General features: G+C 41.1%; 1 protein-coding gene across 4 annotated transcripts in view; it reads right to left on the bottom strand.

The window, feature by feature from the left end:
* LOC124721254 (SCY1-like protein 2) overlaps positions 1–25,547 on the bottom strand; it is a 202,726-nt gene that overhangs the window by 77,436 nt on the left and 99,743 nt on the right. For all 4 annotated transcript variants that reach the window (XM_047246124.1, XM_047246123.1, XM_047246126.1 and 1 more), the window contains 3 exons: positions 22,459–22,674; positions 22,073–22,189; positions 16,692–16,834 (listed from right to left, as the gene is read on the bottom strand). In XM_047246124.1, coding sequence (XP_047102080.1) covers positions 16,692–16,834; positions 22,073–22,189; positions 22,459–22,674 — 476 coding nt within the window. The remainder of the gene's footprint in view (positions 1–16,691; positions 16,835–22,072; positions 22,190–22,458; positions 22,675–25,547) is intronic.

Below are 25,547 nucleotides of genomic sequence, written 5' to 3'. Positions count from 1 at the left end.
ATTTCTGGGTGAGCACTTGAGTCCTAATGAAATAGATGGTGATGGTACAACAATACTGAAATTAATATGCAGAAGTTACAAGGACAGAAGGCAAGTGCACTTTTACCATGAGATCGCAACATTTGTGTGTCCATATCATGATCTTTTGATACTAAAAACTGTAGACAGAAATAATGCCTTCAAAGAGGTTGGTGTTCTGTGTGAATATTTCAGATGTGTGAAGAACTATATGCCCGAATTATTCTATTCTCTTGGAATATGATTATGAGCGGATGTTGCTACAAATTGTGACCTCCAATCTTTCTGATTACTCGTGGTTCACATGAAAGCATATGATGCCCAATGACACTGTCACATTCGTTGAAGTTCCCGAGGTATGCGAGAAGTCTGAACCACATAGACAAACACCGCAAAGTATCACTGAAAGCTCTCAATTGACGCTACTGAAAAATGTGCAGATGTGGAAATCAGTAATGGAAAGAACATGAAAAGACAGTACAGCTCCGGTACATGTAGCTAATACTGTATATTTCTGCCTCAAGTGGTTCTAGTAAGAGCAACTTCAGTGCTGCAGGTTTGATTCTTACAGAGAATTCACTGTCTGGGCCCTAATACTGTCATCTACTTCCTCTTCTCTACCTTCAATACTGTATTCAGGTTTGTTTTCTTGTAGACAGCCTCTAATTTTTCCTTTGTCTTTATGCCTTCCTTCTTTTTTCAGTACAATCTTGCCATCTGAGATCTCTATATGCACACAGCTGCTTCTGTTTCTGCTAAAGGTGTCTCCAATTTTCTTGTGGGCAACATCTATCTTTCTCATAGTCATACATCATCTAGATCCTTGCATTTCTCATCTAGTGACTCTTGCTTTACCATGCTGCACATCCTATCAATCTCATTTTTAGACATCTTTATTCCCTTATGCTTGCTTCAGTTGCTGAATTTTTATGTGAGGAGCGATCGGAAAGTTTCAATTCAAAGGCTGTACAATGCAGAATTGGTATGCCAGTCGCACAAAATCACCGTGAGAACTGAGGCAATCATGTCACCGAAGCAATGCATTGAAGATACTCATTTGATAAAACCTATGTCCTGCAGTGTGAAGAAGTCCGTAACAGTCTGCTGCACATCCACATCTGACAGGAATTGTCAATCCTTCAATACCTTTTTTAAGAGATCAAAGGCATAATAACTGCATAGCGAGAGATCAAGAGTATAGGATGGGTGCCCGAATATCTCCCACTTCTGCGTTACGACATTTGCGATATGGGGACGTGCACTGTCATGAAACAGCAGCACCCCTTGTCCACAATGGTAGTTTTTGATAGACATGCTGCTCCATACACATTCTCTGATGGATGTCTACCTGTCTGTCCTTTGGCAGCTAAGAAAAGAATAACAAAATGTTGGTCCTCTTTGGACACATTTGGTAATAACGTTGCCATAGTTCACATTCCTGCATTTACCACATTCATGTCAGAAAGACAGGAATGCCACACTAATCCCTTGCCTACATTGGAGTTGCACTACTTTACATGTACATTCCAGCAGGCCCTCAAATGGGAACTTTCTGATAGTCCCTTATTTTTCCTGCCTTTGTCAATTAAATTCAATATATAGATTATCTGAGGTTTTCTAATGAGACTTGTCTTTGGTTTTATGCTGCCTATTTGGTTCTATGCTGGTTTGACTATTTCATCTCTCAAAGCTACTCATTGGTCTTGTACTGCATTCTTTTTCCATTTCAGTCATTTACTGTCTAGGCCTTTTTTAAAACTATCAACAACCTCTGGTTCTTTAAATTTATTCATGTTCCCTCTCCTTAATTTCATACCTTTCTGTAGTGTCTTGAGCTGTAATCTGCAGTTCATAACTAATAAATTATGGTCTGCATCCACCTCTGGCACTAGAAATGTTTTGCATTTTCAAATCTAGTTTCAAAACCTCTGTCCCACCACAATGTAATCTATAGCGAACCTTCTGGTGTGTCTAGGTCTTTTCCACATATACAACCTTCATTCTTTAGTATTAACAATGATTAAATTGTATTCTGTGCCAAATCCTGCCAGGTGGCTTCTCCTTTCATTCTTCTCCCCTAGTCCATTTTCTCCCACTACCTTTCTTTTTTATCTTTTTCCTACTGTAAAAATTCCAGTCCGCATCACAAATTTTCGTCTCCCTTTACTACCTGAAAATTTATTTTATCTTTTAATCTCTTTATCATGTTCTAAATTAGTTGACATATAAATTTGTACTACTGTGGCGAGTGTTGAATACAACTCTATCTTGATTATAATAATGTGTTCACTGTGTTCTTCACAACAATAGCTCACTTGCAGTTCTATTTCCTTATTGTTTCTTACATCGACTGGTGTATTATCCACATTTGATTTGTTGGTCATAACCCTGTACTCATCTGACTAAAAAAACCTGTTCTTCTTGCCTTCACACTTCACTAATTGACACACTTTCTAATCTAAACCTATCCATTTCTCTTTATAAATTCTCTACAATAAATGTCCATTGAGATATCCAACATTCTTGCCCTAACTTGCAGAATGCCTTATTCATTTTTCCCAATGACATTCTCCAGAATTATTCTATCTGGAGATCTGAATGACAAACTATTTTACCTCCAGGTTATTTTTTAGCCAAGAGGATACCATCATCGTTAAACAATAAAGTACAACTGCAAGTCCTGGGAAGAATGATTACTGCAGTTTCCCCTTGCTTTCAGCTGCTGTTAAGTGTGAACACAGCAAGGCCATGGTAGCTGATGTTACAAGGCCAGACCAGCCAGTCATCTAGATGTTGCCCCTACAACTACAGAAAAGGCTGCTACCCATTTCAGGAACTATGTATTAGTCTTGTCTCCCAGTAGTTACTCCACCAATGCTGTGCACCTACAGTATATGGCTATCATTATCATAGGGGCACACAAAGCCATCCCACCTCAATGAGGCCCCTGCTTTGTAGGGGGGGGGGGGGGGGGGGGCTTGAGTAGCATGTAGACAGTATTTCAATGCAACAGCATCGAATTTTCATTCCTCACTTCAACAACTGGCTATCAGATAAAGAAGGAATGTTATAATTTTTGAAATGCTTTGGTGCTATCAGTAACTACATATTGCTTCCTTGTGAAAAATACAGCTCAGTTGGTAGAGCACTTGCCCGCGAAAGGCAAAGGTCCCAAGTTTGAGTCTCGGTCTGGCACACAGTTTTAATCTGCCAGGAAGTTTCAAAGGGAATGTGTGTATATATATATAATAAAAAAAAGGATCACTATCTTTCGCTGCAGTGTGTCACTATCTCAGTGTGGCAAGTGCTGTGAATATGTGACCAGCTGCCCACATTAATAACTTACTTCAAAAATTAATGAATCAACTTCAGGCAACACGACAGTGGTGATGGTGAGAGTGGGAATGGGAGGGCATGCACACCCGTCATCAAGATTCCAGTCGATCACATCAGACTCCCACAAGGATGGATGACTGTACTGTGCACTGAGCACGTCATAGACATTCACAGCTGCACCTTACACCTGACAACGAGTAATGGACTCCCTCCAACATTATGTGCCATCCCACACCATTGGTCAGAGGCTAGCAGCAGCAGGACTAGGCAATTACTGTTCCATGCAGCATAAGCTGCAGTTAACAGTACAACACAAACCACTGCTTTTCCAGTGGTGCTGTGACCATGCATCGTGGTTCTGCACTGCCCCAGATAACCATTGTTTGTGAGCATGGTGCCGACTTGGGGAGAGGTCCCATTTTTCCAATGGTTAGGAGGGGTGCAGTGTTGTTACTCCTTGTGTCACAGTGTGGGGAGCCATCAACTATAACTTCAGGTCAAGGCAGGTAGTGACTGAGGAACTGTGATGGCAAGAACAGTACATCATGGACACCTTGTGTCCGTATGTGTTACCTCTAAAGGTACAGTGCTGTGGTACCATTTTTCATCGGGACAATGCTCGTCCACACACAGTGTGTGTGTCTACGAACTGCCTGCGTGATCTTGATATAATCCCATGGCCAGGAAGATCCCAAGATCAGTCTCCAATAAAGTGTGTGGGGCCACAGTGCCAGTATCCAGGATATCGAGCACCAGCTACAACAGTTGTGAGCGGACTTGTTTCTGGAGAGGATACAATGGCTTTATCATAATCTTCTGAACTGAGTCAGTGCATGCATTCAGGATGGAGTGGTTGCAATGTCATATTAGTAAGTAGGTTCATATTGCCAAGTCCTTTGAAAATTTGAGTCAAAATTGCAAGTACTGAAATAACATCACATACTCCCTCAACCTCTGAAGTTTCATTTCATTTCCTACTCCCGCTCTGGATGCTTCACTTATTTTTCGTCAGGCAGTGTATATACCAATTGAAATTTAATATTTTGCAGCTCATCACTTCTGGTTATAGCCAGCTTTCTGTTCCTACTGCTCTTTGGATATTATTACCATCAATTAGTGAGATATTCTGGAACCATACGATGGATGCTTTTGCAGGTAACTAATCCCATTTTCTCTCTCTGCCCTAAAAGAACAACTTTTCACTCCATACATGTACTTATCACTGGACCTATGGAGGAGTTGTACAAGGGCATTCAATAAGTAATACAACACTTTTTTTTTCTGAAAGCAGTGGATGCGGAAGAACAATCAAATGAAGTTTTGTGAGCTTCTCTTGAGTGCACAGACTTTGATGAGGTCTTGCAATGCCACGGAGAATGAGAAGTGAGTCCATTTTTTGTGACAATGAACACGCTGAAGTCCAACATTGCAGGAGTCACAGCTGCCTGTGCGGCCAGGTGACATGGAGATAAACAAGTTTGCAGGACCTTGTTGTGATATTGAGATGCCTCACCCAATGACTCACTGTGCTTTTGTTCACTGCCAGGTTTCCATACACATTCTTCAAGTGCCTACAAATATCAGATGTTCTGGTTTTCTGTCAAGAGAAACTCAATGACAGCTCTCAGCTTGGAACACACTTATTTTAAAGACACCATTTTGATGTCTACATATAGAGCTGCCACCTATCTGAACATCACGAAACTATAGGGGCTGAACCAGGAATATTCTATGATATCTCTGTTAATTAAATTATCAGCCAACCTAATTTCAATCGCCTCTTTATAGACACTGTTCCAAAAACCGGAAATGTTGGCAACCATCACAGTTTCCTCAAATTTCATATTGTGTTCCTCATTTAGGCAGTGTTCTGCTACCGCCGATTTTTTCGACTGTTGTAGCCTCGTATGACGGCGATGTTCCACACACCTGTCATGCACTGTGCGAATCGAGCGGCCAATATAAGCTTTCCCACATTGACACGGAATTTTGTACACACCGGGTTAACAGAGACAATGGGTTTCCTCTTAGCAAGACGTGGAATCCTGTATTATCTCGCATCAAAACTGAACGTTCTTCGGTGTGGCCATGATTGTGATACATCGTTGTCAGCAGCGTTTCACTAAGTGCGGCGCCACCTCCCTGTCTTGGAAGGCAGAAACCGTGATGGGCAGCACATGCGCTGTGTACTGAACGGTGGCCTATATAGGACGTCGATTTGCAACCTGGCGTCAGTTCTCAGCAAGACTCATCAGCAGAAGCAGCATTTTTCTGAAGATAGCGACCAGTTGGATCACCGAAATATCGAGTCAAGTGGATTTTAGGATCCGGCAGCAAACACGAAGAGACTTTCAAGATTTATTATGCTGGGAAAGCCTACGTAATCACAGTTTAATTTTCATCTGTCTATCATATCTAATCTCAGGTTTGACAGCCACAAGGTGCAGCCAAGAGCAACAAAGGATTACTTTGCAATTTTATGAGGAATAAGATGTTGACGAGTCTAATTTTGTTGCACTGGAAAGAAATATAACCTGAAAATATTTGTTTATAGGTGGTTTCAGGAAGGAGCCAACAAACTCCGACTGTACTGCTAACTGCTCTTTGGAGCAGTAAGCATAAGCATTGGGCATGGCAACATGTTCCTTGAGCTGCAAACCAATGGAGAACTGTTCCCTTCACAGGTGACTCCCATTTCAGCAATGACCCAACAGCTTTGTTTTTATTTTGCGAGAAGGTGGAGCCAGTTACACAGCAAACAAGTGAAAAAGGAATAATTTCACACAAGACAGTATTGGTGTGTGGAATGGCACATCTCTCCTCAAAGGACAATGCCTGCTCGTGTGCATATGTGGCGTCTTTTATGCTTATGTATGTCATTATAGTTGTACAATATGTTACAATAGGTCTTGTCTCATGTATGCATATGTTCAATGGCAAAGAATTTAGTGCATGTATTGGTCAGTTCAACCTCTCAACTGTAATCCCATAATAAGGCTTTATTGGAATTCCTTTGAGAGATTGCAAGCAGTCCTACTCTATAGACTTTTCAGCACTGAGAGCAGCTTTCACAAAGAATGACATCTGTTTCCTATGGAAACCATATATACCATCATCAACGTCACACAATGATGTGCGTGTCATTTTGCTGCCGAGGTGATCACACATTTTCTCAAAATGGTTTAACAAAAAAAATTATCCATTCAACCCTCATGCGGAACACCGTTTTTCACAACATGAGTGGGCGTGCAGCGCACTTTGTACATATGCAAAGAATAGCTGACTACGTTCCATGTATAAACAAAAGTACAGTTCAATTAAACAACAATAAAATAAAGTAACATTATTCACTGAAACACCAAAGAAACTTATACAGGTATGCGTACTGAGATACAAAAATCTGTAAACAGGCAGAATACAATGATACGGTCGGCAACACCTATATAAGACGACAAGTGTCTGGTGCAGTAGTTAGACCTTTTACTGCTGCTACAATGGCAGGTCATCAAGACCTAAGTGAGTTTGCATGGGGTGTTATAGTTGGCACAAGAGTGGTGGGACACAGCATCTCAGAGGTATCATCGATATGGGTTTTCGGAGCTGAAGGCCCACTTGTGTACCCTTGTTGACCACATGACACAAAGGTTTCTGCCTCATCTGGACCCATCAACACTGTCAAGGGACTGTTTATGTTATATCCTAGCCAGTAATGCCACCCGAGCCCGCTGCCAAAAGGTTGGCAGCATCAAAGTCCGGACGCCATCGGCATAAGCAGCGCCAGCGAGAGAGGAAATTGCCGCAAGTCTGCGCGCGCCACCGCTGGCTTCTGGTTTCTTAAGCGCTGGAGTCGCGAGCGCTAGGACAGTTCTGTATTCGCCGCTCAGTTGTATACTCGCCATCGAATTGTGTACTGGCTAGTCAGTTGTGTGTTCATCGCAGCAGAGTTGTTGTTTGTCGTCAGCCGACGCTGACCTAGCCGCTCCGACTCGAACTAGACAGATTTCTGTAGACACGGAGTTCACTACTGTGTTTCTGTATCTTCGTTAATAAAGATAAGTACCGACTTTTATTTAATCAGAGTGTTTGGGTTTCCATCTTTCTGTTCACTGTTCCAGCGGACCGGTCGGCCCGCTATTAAAAGTGTGGCGGTGACTTCGTAAGCCATTTCTACAGCGAATTGTTTGTCGCTACGAACGCCGCCACAAAAGTTTATGACTGGAAACATGTTGTCTGGTTGGACAAGACTCATTTCAAATTGCATCGAGCAGATGGTTGCATATGGGTATGGACACAAAATCCATGGATCCTACATGTCAGCAGGGACCTGTTCAAGCTGGTGGAGGCTCTAATGGTGTGGGTCATGTGCAGTTGAAGTGATATGGGACCCCTGATATGTCTAGATACAACTCCAAGAGGTGACACGTACTTAAGCATCCTATCTGAACACCTGCATCCATTCATGTCTATTATGCATTCCCATGGACTTCGGTTCAACCTCTGGAGATACTAAAAGGCATCAGATAGATTATATAATGGTAAGACAGAGATTTAGGAACCAGGTTTTAAATTGTAAGACATTTCCAGGGGCAGATGTGGATTCTGACCACAATCTATTGGTTATGAACTGCAGATTGAAACTGAAGAAACTGCAAAAAGGTGGTAATTTAAGGAGATGGGACCTGGATAAACTGAAAAAACCAGAGGTTGTAGAGAGTTTCAGGAAGAGCATAAGGGAACAATTGACAGGAATGGGGAAAAGAAATACAGTAGAAGAAGAATGGGTAGCTCTGAGGGATGAAGTAGTGAAGGCAGCAGAGGATCAAGTAGGTAAAAAGACGAGGGCTAGTAGAAATCCTTGGGTAACAGAAGAAATATTGAATTTAATTGATGAAAGGAGAAAATATAAAAATGCAGTAAATGAAGCAGGCAAAAAGGAATACAAACGTCTCAAAAATGAGATCGACAGGAAGTGCAAAATGGCTAAGCAGGGATGGCTAGAGGACAAATGTAAGGATGTAGAGGCTTGTCTCACTAGGGGTAAGATAGATACTGCCTACAGGAAAATTAAAGAGACCTTTGGAGAGAAGAGAACCACTTGTATGAACATCAAGAGCTCAGATGGCAACCCAGTTCTAAGCAAAGAAGGGAAGGCAGAAAGGTGGAAGGAGTATATAGAGGGTTTATACAAGGGCGATGTACTTGAGGACAATATTATGGAAATGGAAGAGGATGTAGATGAAGATGAAATGGGAGATAAGATACTGCGTGAAGAGTTTGACAGAGCACTGAAAGACCTGAGTCGAAACAAGGCCCCGGGAGTAGACAACATTCCATTAGAACTACCGATGGCCTTGGGAGAACCAGTCATGACAAAACTCTACCATCTGGTGAGCAAGATGTATGAGACAGGCGAAATACCCACAGACTTCAAGAAGAATATAATAATTCCAATCCCAAAGAAAGCAGGTGTTGACAGATGTGAAAATTACAGAACTATCAGTTTAATAAGTCACAGCTGCAAAATACTAACGCGAATTCTTTACAGACAAATGGAAAAACTGCTAGAAGCGGACCTCGGGGAAGATCAGTTTGGATTCCGTAGAAATGTTGGAACACGTGAGGCAACACTAACCTTACGACTAATCTTAGAAGAAAGATTAAGAAAAGGCAAACCTACGTTTCTAGCATTTGTAGACTTAGAGAAAGCTTTTGACAATGTTAACTGAAATACTCTCTTTCAAATTCTGAAGGTGGCAGGGGTAAAATACAGGGAGCGAAAGGCTATTTACAATTTGTACAGAAACCAGATGGCAGTTATAAGAGTCGAGGGGCATGAAAGGGAAGCAGTGGTTGGGAAAGGAGTGAGACAGGGTTGTAGCCTCTCCCCGATGTTATTCAATCTGTATATTGAGCAAGCAGTAAAGGAAACAAAAGAAAAATTCGGAGTAGGTATTAAAATTCATGGAGAAGAAGTAAAAACTTTGAGGTTCGCCGATGACATTGTCAGAGACAGCAAAGGACTTGGAAGAGCAGTTGAACGGAATGGACAGTGTTGTGAAAGGAGGATATAAGATGAACATCAACAAAAGCAAAACAAGGATAATGGAATGTAGTCTAATTAAGTCGGGTGATGCTGAGGGAATTAGATTAGGAAATGAGGCACTTAAAGTAGTAAAGGAGTTTTGCTATTTGGGGAGCAAAGTAACTGATGATGGTCGAAGTAGAGAGGATATAAAATGTAGACTAGCAATGGCAAGGAAATCGTTTCTGAAGAACAGAAATTTGTTAACATCGAGTATAGATTTAAATGTCAGGAAGTCGTTTCTGAAAGTATTTGTATGGAGTGTAGCCATGTATGGATGTGAAACATGGACGATAACAAGTTTGGACAAGAAGAGAATAGAAGCTTTCGAAATGTGGTGCTACAGAAGAATGCTGAAGATAAGGTGGGTAGATCACGTAACTAATGAGGAGGTATTGAATAGGATTGGGGAGAAGAGAAGTTTGTGGCACAACTTGACTAGAAGAAGGGATCGGTTGGTAGGACATGTTTTGAGGCATCAAGGGATCACAAATTTAGCATTTGAGGGCAGTGTGGAGGGTAAAAATTGTAGAGGGAGACCAAGAGATGAATACACTAAGCAGATTCAGAAGGATGTAGGTTGCAGTAGGTACTGGGAGATGAAGAAGCTTGCACAGGATAGAGTAGCATGGAGAGCTGCATCAAACCAGTCTCAGGACTGAAGACCACAACAACAACAATGGACTTGGGCAATTCCAGCAAGACAACGAGACATCCCACATGTCCAGAACTGCTACAGAGTGCCTCGAGGAACACTCTTCTGAGTTTAAACATTTCCACTGGCCACCCAGCTCCCCAGACATGAACATTATTGAGCATATCTTGGATGCCTTGCAACATGCTGTTCAGAAGAGATCTCCACCCCTGGTACTCTTACGGATTTTTGGACAGCCCTGCAGCATTCGTGGTGTCAATTCCCTCCAGCATTACTTCAGATATTAGTTGATTCCATGCCATGTCGTGTTGTGACACTTCTGCGTACTCACGGGTGCCCTACACGATATTAGGCAGGTGTACCTGTTTTCTTTAGCTCTTAGGCGCATGAGCTGTTTAATTGAACAATAATAAAATAAATCTTCCACTGCATCACACTGTCACTGCACACAAGCATTATTCCACAGTAATGACACTCTCGGAACATTAAACAGTACAGTTGCATTACATCCCTGTCCACTACTTATTTGATTACTAATTATCGCGTTGAAAAATTCTTCATTGTGAAACTGTGATGCTAGCTTGGAATCTGGTTTATTTTCTTTCATGGATCATAAATTTTTCTCACCTACCTTGCTGTTTATTTTATATTATTGCTGGTGGTGGTTAGTGTTTAACGTCCCGTCGACAACGAGGTCATTAGAGACGGAGCGCAAGCTTGGGTTAGGGAAGGATTGGGAAGGAAATCGGCCGTGCCCTTTCAAAGGAACCATCCCGACATTTGCCTGAAACGATTTAGGGAAATCACGGAAAACCTAAATCAGGATGGCCGGAGACGGGATTGAACCGTCGTCCTCCCGAATGCGAGTCTAGTGTGCATATTATTGCTGCTCACTTGTACATATGACAACATAACTTATTGCTGTGTTAGCTGAAGGAATAGGTATTGACTCGCAACTGTGAAACAAGGGAATGGTACAAAAACAACGTTACCTGTGACTGACGCACTTTATACACAGGTGTGCCCGTTTGAGGGTTAAAACTATTTTCTAGAAAGAAACGATCAAAATAGGAAAATATCCTTGGTAATCCATTCATTATCTTGTCCAAGAATATTACAACTATCTACCAATGTTTTAAGGATTAAAAACTTAACATCTATGAGGTGGTATATTGTAGGAATGAATGCCCTACAGCTCTGTACCTCTAACTCAGATTTGAAGCGCGCGCGCACACACACACACACACACACACACACACACACACACACACAAACGCGCGCGCTGGCCAGCATGGATACAGTTCCTAGACAGTTTCCCACATCTGACAAGGTGCATACTGGGCTTGTACCCACATCAGTTACACAATTCAGAATTACTGAAAGAAAACTTTCTCACATTTTCCCATGGGAGAACACTAGATGCAGACAAATGGTACACAAATTCCATCACAGGGGGGAGGATGCTACAGGAAGGGCATCCGGCCACCCTCTACCACTAACAATGCCAAATCCAGATTAACATGCCGACTCTTTGAAGATACAGGATAAGGCCAGTAGAAACAAGAATGAGTCTGTTAACCCCTTTCTGTCAACAGTTTGTGTCTTCTTTTCCCCCCAGAAGATGCTGGAGGAGACTAAGGTTTCTCTGACAGGGCCACCAAGTTGTTTTTCATCATTGCATAAGGTTTGGAGGGCAAGGGATCAGTTGTCTTCTTCAGGCAGGCAATTAATAAGGTAACGAGGCTAGAACCTGAGGCTGATAGTGTTGACCTCAGATGGGTTGTGTCAAAGGTTTCGATGCAATAATGTCGAAGCTCAACAAATGTTCAAAATGGAGAACTCTTTCAAATTTGTTTCTGGCATCTTGTTACACAAATACTACAGTGTTTTATAATGACAGGTAGTCTTTCTTGTATGTGGGGCAGGTTGCTAATCTAGAAGAATACCATCATGGAAGATTTGTGCATAAAGGTAACAGTTCACAAAGCATTCTATCATGCATTGCCCTCCAATAGTTCCTGCAGATGTTAAAGCAGGTTGATATACAACAAAACCTTACACCATTGAAGCAACTTATTTGTTGGGGGACAAAGAGTAGGGACCAGAAAAATTCATATTTTGTGATGAATGCAAAATGGATGCGAATTCTGCATCAAATTGTGAAATTACTTAACAGATACTGCTAGAGTATGGTGCGGTCTTGCATTGTAATCGATTAGAATGAAGTTGTCACAGACTTCATGTCTGTAGGGTCTTACAGTCATTTGTACGACCTCTTGGAGGTATCGGGGACCAGTCAAATCGGCATAGATGGAAATTAGAGAGGTCCACCATCCCATCATTATTGCCCTCCAGAACATAACACTTCCACTTGCAAACAGATGGACTTCCTGAACGTATCGACTTTCCTGGTGTTGTCTAGCACTTCTCCACATCCTGGCATGTTTAGTGTCCAGTCGCAAACCAGTCATGGTCTGATCAGCAAACATGACATTACTCCGTTCTGCAATGGTCCAATGTTGACGTGCAAGAGGCTGGGTCCTTTGTTGCATCGGTTCTACTGGTTCAAAGCTAAACTTCTCATTGGTCTTCTGGAATGAAAAATACCAGGATGCAATCTTCTATGCAATGCTTGATCTGAGATACAAATCCCTGTTGCCCAGGAGAAGTCATTTACAGTATTTCTGGTAGTTGATGATGGGCACCTGTGAGCCGACAGTTTGAGGAAATGATGCTGCATTGGTGTTTTCATACAAGGACGACCACTATGAGGTCTATTTTTCACATTTCCCATTTCTCTGTACTTTCTCAATACCCTAGGCACACCTCTTTGAATGACATGTGACCGATTGGTGACATCTTGCTGTGTATGGCCTGCTGAAAGTAAAGCCAATATCCTGACTGCAAAGTGTTGTACGTCTCTACACAAAGTGTTGTACATCTCTATGTGGCATATTACTGCAGTGCTGAACACAAACTGAATAAAGCTGCTGTTCATACTGGACCACTCACGATGTGCCGTCGCAGCAGCGATATGTTTACATGACTGGGAAACAGCCACAAAGGATGCCAGTAGTAAACACCGTCCAGTATATGGTGTCTAACTGGATAATGCATGAAGTGCCTGGGTCAAAGAGACCTCTAGTATCATAGACTAAATTTCACGATATTATTCCAAACTTTTGTTGAGCTGTGTACTTTCTCAGATATAGTTTGAGACAGCTTTATTTTCTGGGTATAAATACTGAAAATTTTATCAATTTTCAGTTAAGGTATTGTAAATCATAAGAACCTCTGTGCAAAATAAGAAGCATGTACACAACGACGTATCAATGCGCTCAATGGTCTGGCACCATTTCAACTGTAGGCAGCTAATTGGTCTATTTAAGATACACACCACATGATGCAACATAGTACTGAGCTGTGGGACCTAGCATTTTATAACAAAGAAACTCGTACACTGGTTTGTTAGCTAAAGCTCAAAAGATGGTGTAACGCGGACATTTTTAACATGACAAGTTCGGTGGCGGATGTTTTGAAGTAAGGTTGCATCAAATTCCGTGACAGGTCGGGCCTGAACTCATCGTTAACAATACTCTGCCTTAACAAGTAATTGCAGAGCAGCTATCCTCGAATGCTTTGTGTTGTGTGTTCCCCATTGTTTTCTTTTCTTAGTTTGAAATAAGTGAAGCAACTAATCCTGGTCCATCATGGATTTCGATTATGGCCCTTACAACACCAGAAGAGTTCTGTGATCACTGTGACAATGTGTCAGTTCTGCTATAGGCTGCTGCCCTACGAAAGGGAGGCAGGGCTCATTTCTCTGCAATGCTCTTCTGCCCTCTGGTGACCAAAATTCTAATTTGTTTATGCTCACAGCCATCTGCCACTATGGCCTATAGTGCCCACACACTGTGCTATAGTGATTCGAAAACAAAATTTAACTTTTTCGATTGCACCAAAATTCTTCCCCTGTTAAAATAGTTACTGTACGTTTGGTTCGACTTCTATGCTAAGAGCCTTGTCAGTTCTATCTGTAGCATTGTCAAGCATGGGCAACACTGCTATGAATCCCCAAAAAGGCCAAAATTAATAGTGTGCAGATTTTGTAATCATCAAATTGTGTGAGAAAAGACAAATAATGTCCAGAAACACCTTAAATTGGACACAAATTCATTTCACTGATGGAAAAATGCTGTTGCTTTTCAACAGAAGAATCATTTTTGAAAGTTTAAATACAGGCAAATAAATAAAACAGATGCCATTTTGGAAAAAAAATAGGTGCTGAAGTTTCTTAAAAGCAAACATTCCAATGAAAAAGTTCCCAATCAACACTTTTTTTTAACAATTTCAAAGAACTAAGGCTTTGTCTGTCTTAATTCACGTAGTCTGACAACCTTTTAAATATGTACATGCAATCATTTACCAACAAAAACACAGATGCGAATTTCAACAAAAACAGACACAAATTTTGCAAAAAATATATGCAAATTTTGCCAAAAATAGACGCTAAATTTTCCGATCCCTAAACATCAGTATACAATGAACTTCACCACCTCATGTAAAACATTATAGTGATTCTTGAAATTTTCCTAGTTTAATGAGTATTGCCTGATGTTTCGGGATTGCAACCAGATGATGTTGACATATTCCCACGATAATTCGGCTGACAATCATTCAGTAATCTTCAGATAAGTATTTTACACTGGAGATTGCTGGTACACTTTACTAAGTTTACGTCAAAAATTGTTGTGGAGGCGCATGCATGAGCACCACCTGTCGAGTTTAGTGCCCTCTTTGAATATCAATCCATCTAAAGTGGGCAGGGAGATGCATAACTGTGACATTGCTTGCACACACTCTGTATACTGCAGGCCCCTGGAGTTAAAATTCATGTGTCAACATAATAAAGTTTTCACTACAAGAGTGATTAGTTTTATTTCTGAAGATATTAAGGAAATCACTGGGTCATGCATCTTATCCAGATAAAAACCATCACCACAGCTGAGTAAGTATTCCACAGAGTCCTTAATAATTCAATTCCAAAAGGAACTCATTGGGACCAAGATTTCTGTGGCAGAGTAAGTTATAGAGTGTCCTGAGGAGATACAATGCTTGGCTACGGCCAACTTCCTGAGCTGCAAAACGCAAATGTTGCAGTGAAGATCAATGCACATTTCACAGTCTGATCAATTTAGGCTTTGTCACACTGGCATAGTATTCTCTAAACACCAGACTTCCACAAACCCAGATCACCCTTTACCAAACCAAGAAGAGCAGGTCTTCAGGTAATTCTTCCTCTAATGTTAAAATAGTTACTGTACGTATGGTTCTACTTCTACGCTAAGAGCCTTGTCAGTTTTATCTGTAGCATTGTCAAGCATGGGCCACACCACTATGAATGCCCAAAAAGACCGAAATTAATAGTGTGCAGATTTTGTAATCATCGAATTGAGTGAAAAAAGACAAATAATGCCCAGAAACACTTTAAATTGGACACAAATTCAGTTCACTGATGGAAAAATGCTGTTGCTTTCAACAGAACAATCACTTTTGAAAGTTTAAATACAGGCAAATGAATAAAACAGATGCCATTTTGGACTTGAAACAGCTTCTCCTCCTCTTGATCTTGTGAGTGATCACAGTTTTTCCTCCTTAAAGCTATGCTTATCTGATGTACAAAATATCCATAACATTTGAACATAGACTGTAGGTGTTCCAGCTCCTTTTCAATGCTGTCTCTACCAGACATGCAGTGTAACCTGTGCACCAATGTTTGAAGGATGTCCATGGTTTGTGAAAGATTGTGGCAGGCTGTTGGGTGAACCAAAGTACCACAAAACTGGTACAGACCCCACAAGGAGAGTAGACAGAAAGTGTCAGAATTGTTGAATTATTCTTCTCTTTTCACCAGTTATAACTTTTCAAACTCTTCTCCAATGTCTTCAACAAAGAGCAGCAATTTAGCTGCAGTAAGGAATCCTGTCAGTTCTATAGCACACAAGATATTTGGGAAATTGTTTTGCTCCCTTCTCTTATGGTATTGTTCCCACATTGTTGCTCAATAGGGGGGTAGGGGGATACCAAGGGGTTGTAAATTCTTCATGCTGAAAATTTTGTTGCTGTCAAATGAGATGGTAATTTTCATGACGACTACACCACAGCAACAGCTACCTGGGATGATAACCACAGCCCAGAGTACCAGTGCCCTGGATCGGACAAGACTCTACACCAGACACACAGTTAATAGATCAGGCAAAAGCAGTGTCCATTGAGATGAGGTGAACTTCAACCAGAAGGGTACATTAAGGCCTCCATAATAGTCAGGCTATTGTGTTGTTTATCAGACACTTGCGTTTATGCATTCTGATGCAAGGGGATTGGTATTTTGATGGACAGTGATGGAATTTCACCACATGAAGTATCTTACTGCTGCCACAACTTCTGCTGAAGTTTCACAATAATAACATGTGACCAAACTTTAACCTAGTAACTTTACATAATTGAAGCAAGTAGTTATCTTTGGTTGATTCATAAAATTACTACAAATGTGAAAAGATCAAAGGAAGATCATACACAAAAAATAAACACCTTACATACCTGTGTAATGATACACGATGCGGCAATGTAGGTATTATCTGGGGCAACCCTTTGTAGAATTGAGACTTCTGAAGATTGTCCCATTGGAACAAAGAATCAAGGTATGTAAGTGTTTTCACGCCGACATCTTCAAAGTAACTTATCTGCAAAACAAACACAACAAAGAAAACAAAACAAAAACCATTCACTGTATGACTTGGATGTCATAATATAAACAATATACAGTATAACATAGTCATGTAACTTAGTGTAAAAAGTTGGACTTCAAATCTGTATCGCTGTTTTTATAATTAATACCATTCTTGCCACAGAATAGCAGACCTGTTGTGGGATGTGTTTCGCACTCAACTATGGAACCTACTCCAGAATACAACATTGACACACTTCAGACAGTAGATTTACGCTCCATGACAGGATACTGAAGTAATGTTGTCAGCAAAGGAGGGCCATTCCATGATATTACCAAGACAGCATGAACAAGTTGCAGTTGCATAATCTGCAGCATGTTCTATTACAAGTAGAGATATGAAAAATAGTTTTTACCCTTACAAAAAAACTAATTTTGCAGTAAGATGGTGAAGGGATCTTTCTTTATGATAAGATATGAAGTTGTGAGAAATGTGAAGGAGAATGATATTACTTTCCTTACTCTCAAACAGTGACATATGTACAATCTCCAAAGCTCTTAGTGAGGATTTGGCAGTTTTGTAAGAAATTCTATGAATTTTGTTGATCATTTGGTACAGAACCTTACTTATGTAGAACAACAAAATTTTTTTCCACTAGGTATCAAGATGTTGGCTAGTACATAATGTTCCTTCCTCTATAAATTCTGCGACCAGTTACAGATTTACAATAACATACCAGGGGTGGACTAAGGGCCAGGGCAGGGGATGGGACAGAAGCAGGAGTATGACAGGAACTCTCAAGTTCTTGCAAGAGGAGGATGATGAGGAGATCAGTGTTTAACGTCCTGTTGATGACGGCGTCATTAGAGATGGAGCACAAGTTTGGATTAGGGAAGGAAATCAGCCATGCCCTTTCGAAGGAACCATCTCGACATTTTCCTGAAGCGATTAACGTAAATCACGAAAAACCTAAATGAGGATGGCTGGACATAAGTTTGAACCGTTGTCCTCCCAAATGAGAGTCTAGTGTTCTAACCACTGCGCCACCTCGCTTTGTAGTTCTTGCATGAGGAGTGGCATTTTCTAAGTACAGTGATATGATAAGTGTGTCAGCAAGCATTTAGTTAAAATTCCCTCATTATGAGAGGAACAAGAAAGTGCCTTCAGAATCCAGTCACCAAACTATCAAAGGACAGTGGCCTTACAAGTGGTATCATATGCTACATCAGGGCCAAAGTACATACTTATTGCAGTGCCTACACTCTTCTATGGGTGTTTCCAGTTTACGAACATTATTGAGATTAGCATGTAGCTTTCCGAATCCACAATGGAAAGAGCTAAAAGTTGCTGTATTTGATCAGTGACAGTAGTCACTAGTAAGCAGAGTTATCAGTCTCAGCATCTATAACAAAGCTCTCACTTTTCATACAGCAGTTAACCTACTGACTTTATTGCACACATCTTTGGATGATGTACACAGTACCTACAGTCTTATATTCTGTGTTTGTCCTTTTCACACACTTAATCCTTACTGACTGTGTGAAAATTAATGATTGTTATGGATTGTGCTGGAAACTTAGCACTAAAGACATATGTCACAAGAAGTGCTACCTGTTTCTGCCTCAATACTAAAGAGCCAAAGAAACTGGCACCCATGTCTAATATCATGTACGTCCCCCGCAAGCACGCAGAAGAGCTGCAACACGACGTGGCATGGGCTCCACCAATGTCTGAAGTAGTGCTGGTGGGAACTGAAACCAGGGTTGTCCATAAATTCATAAGAGTACAAGGAGGTGGAGATCTCTTCTGAACAGCACGTTGCAAGGCATCCAAGATATGCTCAATAATGTTCATGTCTGGGCAGCTTGGTGGCAAGCGGAAGTGTTTAAACTCAAAAGCGTGTTCCTGGAGGCACTCTGTAGCAGTTCTGGACATGTGGGGTGTCTTGTTGTCTTGCTGGAATTGCCCAAGTCCATGGGAATGCGTAATGGACATGAATGGATGCAGGTGTTAAGATAGGATGCTTAAGTACGTGTCACCTGTAGGAGTTGTATCTAGACATATCAGGGGTCCCATATCACTCCAACTGCACACGACCCACACCATTACAGAGCCTCCACCAGCTTGAACAGTCCCCTGCTGACATGCAAGGTCCATGGATTCATGAGGATGTCTCCATACCCATACACGTCTATACTATCAATACAATTTGAAACGAGACTTGCCCGACCAGGCAACACATTTCCATTCATGTGTCAGTGTTGATGGGCAAAGGCGAGGCATAAAGCTTTGTGTCGTGCAGTCTACAAGGGTATGTGAGAGGGCCTTTGCCTCTGAAAGCCCATATCGATGATGTTCTGTTCAATGGTTTGCATTCTGACACTTGCTGATGGCCCAGCACTGAAATCTGCAGCAATCTGTGGAAGGCTTGCACTTCTGTCACGTTGAAAGATTCTCTTCAGTTGTTGTTGGTCCCATTCTTGCAGGATCTTTTTCCGGCCACAGCGATGTTGGAGATTTGATGTTTAATTGGATTCCTGATATTCGCGGCAAACTTGTGAAATGGTCATACAGGAAAATCCCCACTTCATCACTACATCGCAGATGCTGTGTCCCGTTGCTTGTGTGCCGACTATAACACCACATTCAAACTCACTTAAATCTTGATGACCTGCCATTGTCATAGCAATAACCGATCTAACAACTGTGCTGTAATCTGCCTGTTTAGATATATCTATATTTGAATATGAATTCCTAAACCAGTTTCTTTGGCGCTTTAGTGTATGAACTCAGTTAGCACAATGAGCCTAAGTTACCACCCATTGCTATTCACTGGTAGGAAGCAACAAGCAAGCAAGCAAAAAAACATACATACATACAAACGAAACAAAGAAGCCTTTTAACCAATCTTCCTTGGCTGATAAAACACACCACTAGTGTTTTTTGGTTCAGATTGTTCAGTTTTAGATCTATTGATCCTTGTTTTGGACTTCCGCAGGCCACCAGACTCCACAGACATGAACATTATTGAGCACATCTGTGATGCCTTGCAACGTGCTGTTCAGAAGAGATCTCCACCCCCTCGTACTCTTACAGATGTATGGACAGCTGTGCAGGATTCATGGTGTCAATTCCCTCCAGCACTACTTCAGACATTAGTCGAGTCCATGCCACTTCGTGTTGCGGCACTACTGTGTGCTTGCGGGGGCCCTACACAATAGTAGGCACATGTGCCAGTTTCTTTGGCTCTTCAGTGTATGATGCTGTGGAATCATCTAATGCATCTGAACAAGTAGGTTTGTCTTCAGTCAAAGGTGAGTAACTGACTGTAACATGGTTGTGAATGTCTCACATCCATACTTTTTAGACCAAGCCCGAGCATAGCTCAGGTTACAACTTTATGTTAAAAAGAGCGTACCTCAGAATAGGTCAGGCCAGTACTTTCCTGATGCTCGAGGCTTCTATCACTTGAAAACTGGACTAATTGCGTACGAGAACAATGTCGGACATCTCGCTACCTGTCCCTTACTGGTGCTGCCTTCTGTTATCAATTTCTAGAATTATTTCAAAAGAAACAATAGTGAATGTAACAGCTCTTGTCACGAATGGCTGAGCTAGTATGATGACACTGATGTAATTTTGTGCATGTACTTCTTAGGTTTCACAGTTTGCTGTAATTCTGCTACAAATATGTCATGTTTGATGAGTGAGCAAGAAATTTTGGAAGCTAAAAAGGAAGAAACTGCTCAATAAACTCACCTTACACTTTTTTTATCCTTTTTTTTTTTGGAAGGATAATTATATTTTCTGTCACCATTAATTTGTAATCTATCACCGAACTAAAGTAAATATGAAAAATACATTTGACACTTATTCTTTTTTTAATATGTATTACTGTTTAAGCTACATCAATTACATATAAGCCAGTAATGCTTTAAATAACTGCATAAATGGCTCGTTTCCTAGGCCTGATATTCTTCTAACTGGCCAGTCTCCAAAGCAATAAGGACTTAGTTGTCCCCATACACCTTCATAACAGATTTGAAAAATTATCTGTAGCTGGGGCATTGTCTGGTATCAAAAAGATGCCTGAGCAAGTTTCCACAAGTTGCTTCATTTGTTGGGACTGACAAGAAGGGGAGGGGGGGGGGGGGGGGGGGGGAATCCAATGTCAGGTAGGTAATGGAGCCACCTCCCACCCATCTCAGTAAACTAGTTAGGTTGAGAGATGTGAAAGTAACCCTATTGGCAGCTACTGAAGATGTGGGATACAGCCAGTAGCATGTTGTGGCTCTTGCAGGTACCAATGATATTCAGAAACTATCCCCAATTCCTTTCAACATCTGGCTTGCATGGAATGAAGCCTTGTTGATGGACTGAAGCAAAGTTAATATAAAAATATTCTTGGGTTTGGAACAATGTGGGGGCTTAAACCAAATATTCTGTGAATGCTGTAATTATCTATAACACAAATTTCCTGGCATGAGTTATCTGGCTGGAAAGTGTATGACCACCCTAAAACAAAAAGCTTAAACTGCACACAGGAACCATCCTTTTATTCAAAGAAGAGAGCAGAGTGTGCTGTGTGTGCATTTGGGTTTTTTAAATGAGCGGAATCCATCTGCGTATCTTTCAAACATGTTTGGCATTCCTCAGAGAAATGAGAACATTGGCCAGTTAATTTCACATGTTATTTTAGAGACACAAAATAATAAGTGCTCTTTCATAAAAACAATTAAAGGTTATAAATAAATAAAAAATAAAGAAAGTTTGTTACTTTCCTCAGTAACTTTCTGCTTTAACAGAGAGAATAGTGTACATCTAGACAGATACTTTCTGAAGAAGGTAAGCTGACTCTCAGCTTAACTCAACCTGTTGTCTCAGTACTTAATGGTAAAGAGTGCATATCATCTCAGTAAACTGCCCTCATTGTACACATTGGCAGTCTGTGTCAGCACAGTCTCAGATTTCAGGTATAAAACAACACTGCAAATGCTGGCAGTTTTGGCTACTAAGTTTTCTAAATTTGCTGTAGAATATATATTTCATCAGTCCCTAGCTGTGCACTGTCTATGCTTTCTACTAAATTTTCTTGATACCTTAAACACAGAGCATCAAGTACTCCATTCATGTGTGACTACATTACATTTTCTCCAAGTCATTTACCTTTTACAGGCCATTGTAGTATCTACATCATCAAAACCACAGTTGAAGCAGAATACTAAAAAAAGATTGCTGGTGAGCTATTATTACCTTCACAAATTGATGGGCATCCGGTCGTATTTCTGGAGTCACATTAAGCATCATTTTTACGTATGTCCTTATCCCTTCTGGTACACAGCTGATTCTTCCTTCAGAAAGCTGTTTTAACTGAGACAAAAAAAAGATCATGGGATTTTGCAAGACAATTTTAACAACTCTTTCTATTTCTACTCAATAAATTGAGGATAATGAACTTATATTGGCATGTCAATTACGTAATTCATTAATTAATTGATTAGTCAGTCAGCTATGGATACTGAAAGTTTACTTTATAAATTTCAAAGAAAGAAAAATGTGCATCAATTTCATCTTTTATAAAAACCAACATATATAGAGAGAGCTTACAAAGGTAATTACAATACAGCAAACACAATTACCTCAGAACAGCTTTTTTCGAACATGTGCCATTCTTCCTTGTTAGAAAACAGAGGCTGTCCTTTATTATATACTGAAATTATCACTTGGCCAACGGAATATATATCACTAGCAGGGGAGCATGAAGAACTTAGAGCGTACTCTGGTGCCAAGTAATCTAAATTGGGTATGGTGTATGGGTGATGACTATATGAATAATCTTTACATGGCCAAAATGGCTGAAAAAAAAAAGAAAGAAAAAATATACAACACTATGATTACCAAATACATAAAGCTGTTAAGAGTAACAATATCTGATTCACTTAAGAGCAAAAGAAGCAATACATGAAGAAAAGGAAAAACAGTGATCACAAGACAAAACAGAATAATGGTTATTAATATTTTAAAAAGAATCATGTTTGTAACAAATGTTCCCTGTTGCTAAGCAATTACATAAATCATTAATCATCATCATGGTATTAATATAGAACTGCAGGGAACACACAGTACCTGTCCAAGAACTAACAGGGGTTTTAATGTTGCATTACACTTCATACAAAATACATTAATTCAGTCTTGTCTATGCATTTAAAACATATAATTCATACTGCCCAATTTAGTAATTTTAATTTCATTCATCATCAGATATAATGAATGTTTTTGGAAAGCCTGCAACTTTGTCTTTGATTACTTAAATAATAGAACACGTCAATAGTTATTTTTATTCAAGTATTGCATGGGTACCACTAACACAACTGACTTCCTAATTATTAATTATGCTTTACATTATATTTTTATACTATTTTAATGTAAATATTGTGAGAAATGTAGGAAGAAATGAATATATTTAAGGATTTACCATAGTTATGTGATAGAGGTGATCTGGCAGGTAGAGCACTAGGACTCTAGTCCTGGAGGTCTCGAGTTCAATATCAGATACGTGCAGGTATTTTCCTCATTCCAGCTCGCCCCCCCCCCCCCCCCCCCCCCCCCCTCCAAGATGGCCCCAGATATACTCAGCCTACTAGCAAATGAGAATCAGTAATTCTCCCTGGGGTAAAAGACAGCTGGGGGGCTTCTAGTGCTGTGGCGAAGAAAGTCTTAACTCTATAGACTCAGGCCAACACCATGGTCACAGACTTTCACAACAGACTTAAACAGTTTTTTATATAGTTATAATGTAATGCTCCCTGCCGCCGTTGGATAAGCAGCTGCAGAAGCAAGTCGTATAACCCTAGCTTACTTATTTGTTACATAGTTTAATTCTTAATTTCTTTGCGTGTTTTTGGGTACTTGCATTGTTTAATTCATAAATTTCGGGCATATTATAGTATTTCAGAGTTGTAGCATCGCACTTTAGTGTTTACTTCGTAGATTCTTACTTAAATTGTGAGTGAGTTTCGTATAGGAGGTGTAATTTCGAGTTTTAGTTACTGTAATCATAAATTCAGGCAGATTGTAGCGCAGTCGTTAGGCATTTGTACAGGTTAGTTAATACATTCATTTCGTGTTTCTCTTGCGTTATCTAGGCACTGACTCGTGTTTCAGTAACTGTTGTTCAACACCGATTAGAATGGACAGGGACTGTGATTGCTGTGTTCGGACGAAGGCTGAGTTGGCATCCCTTCGCTCACAGCTGCAAGCGGCGCTGACTTCGGTCACGCAGCTTGAGGCTGTTGCCAATGGACACCACTGTGGGGGACCGGACTTGGGTATCACGGAGATGTCAACCTCGTCCCGTCTATCCCCAGATCGGTCTGCCACTGTGGTTGCCCCGGTTGCTGCATGCAGTGGGGCTGAGCCCTTGCCTGTGGCTGATTGGGAGGTCGTTCCAAGGCGTGGCAGGCAGCAAAAGACGTCCACGGAGGCTGATCAGAAAGCCTCCCCGGTGTGTCTGACAAACAGGTTTTAGGCACTGTCTCTGGCTGAGCCAGATGCAGCTGCCTACCCTGTTTCAGAGGATGATTGTCAGTCTTCAAGGTCCGGGTAATCACAGAGGGTGGGCTTATTGGTAGTTGGGAGCTCCAATGTTAGGCGCGTAATGGGGCCCCTCAGGGATATGGCGGCTAAGGAGGGGAAGAAATCCAGTGTGCATTCCGGGTGGAGTCATTCTTGATGTGGAAAGGGTCCTTCCGGATGCCATGAAGAGCACAGGGTGCAGCCAGCTGCAGGTGGTGGCACATGTCGGCACTAATGACGTGTGTCACTTTGGATCTGAGAAATTCTCTCTGGATTCCAGCGGCTATCTGATATGGTGAAGGCTGAAGGTCTTGCTTACGAGATGAAGGCAGAGCTCACCATCTGCAGTATCGTTGACAGAACCGACTGCGGACCTTTGGTGCAGAGCCGGGTGGAGAGTCTGAATCAGAGGCTCAGACGGTTTTGCAACCGTGTTGGCTGCAGATTCCTTGACTTGCGCCATAGGGTGGTGGGGTTTCGGGTTCCGCTGAATAGGTCAGGAATTCACTACACTCAGCTGGCGGCTACACAGGTAGCGGAGGCTGTGTGGCGTGGACTAGGTGGTTTTTTAGGTTAGAAGGCCTCGGGAAAGTACGGGGTGGGCTGCAATCTCAAAGGGTGCATGGCAAACACAGGAAGTGCTTGGATCAAGGAACAGTTGGAATTGTAGTTATAAATTGTTGTAGTTGTGCTGGGAAAGTCCCTGAGCTTCAAGTGCTAATAGAAAGCACAGAAGCTGAAATCGTTATAGGTACAGAAAGCTGGCTAAAGCCTGAAATAAGTTCTGCAGAAATTTTTACGAAGTCTCAGACGCTGTTCAGGAAAGATAGATTAGGCAGAATTGGTGGAGTGTTTGTGTCTGTGAGTAGTGGTTTATCTTGTAGTGAAGTCAAAGCAGATACTCCGTGCGAATTAGTATGGTTGGAGGTTATACTTAACAGCCAAACTAAGTTAATAATTGGCTCCTTCTACCGACCCCCAGACTCCGATGATATAGTTGCGGAACAGTTCAGAGAAAATTTGAGTCTCGTAACAAATAAATACCCCACTCATACGGTTATAGTAGGTGGGGACTTCAACCTTCCCTCGATATGTTGGCAAAAATAGTTGTCCAAAACCGGTGGTAGGCAGAAAACATCTTCTGAGATTGTCC

This window comes from Schistocerca piceifrons, chromosome X (assembly GCF_021461385.2).
Source record: "Schistocerca piceifrons isolate TAMUIC-IGC-003096 chromosome X, iqSchPice1.1, whole genome shotgun sequence".
Classification (NCBI taxonomy): Eukaryota; Metazoa; Arthropoda; class Insecta; order Orthoptera; family Acrididae; genus Schistocerca; species Schistocerca piceifrons.
This window is presented reverse-complemented; position numbering and strand designations above follow the sequence as displayed.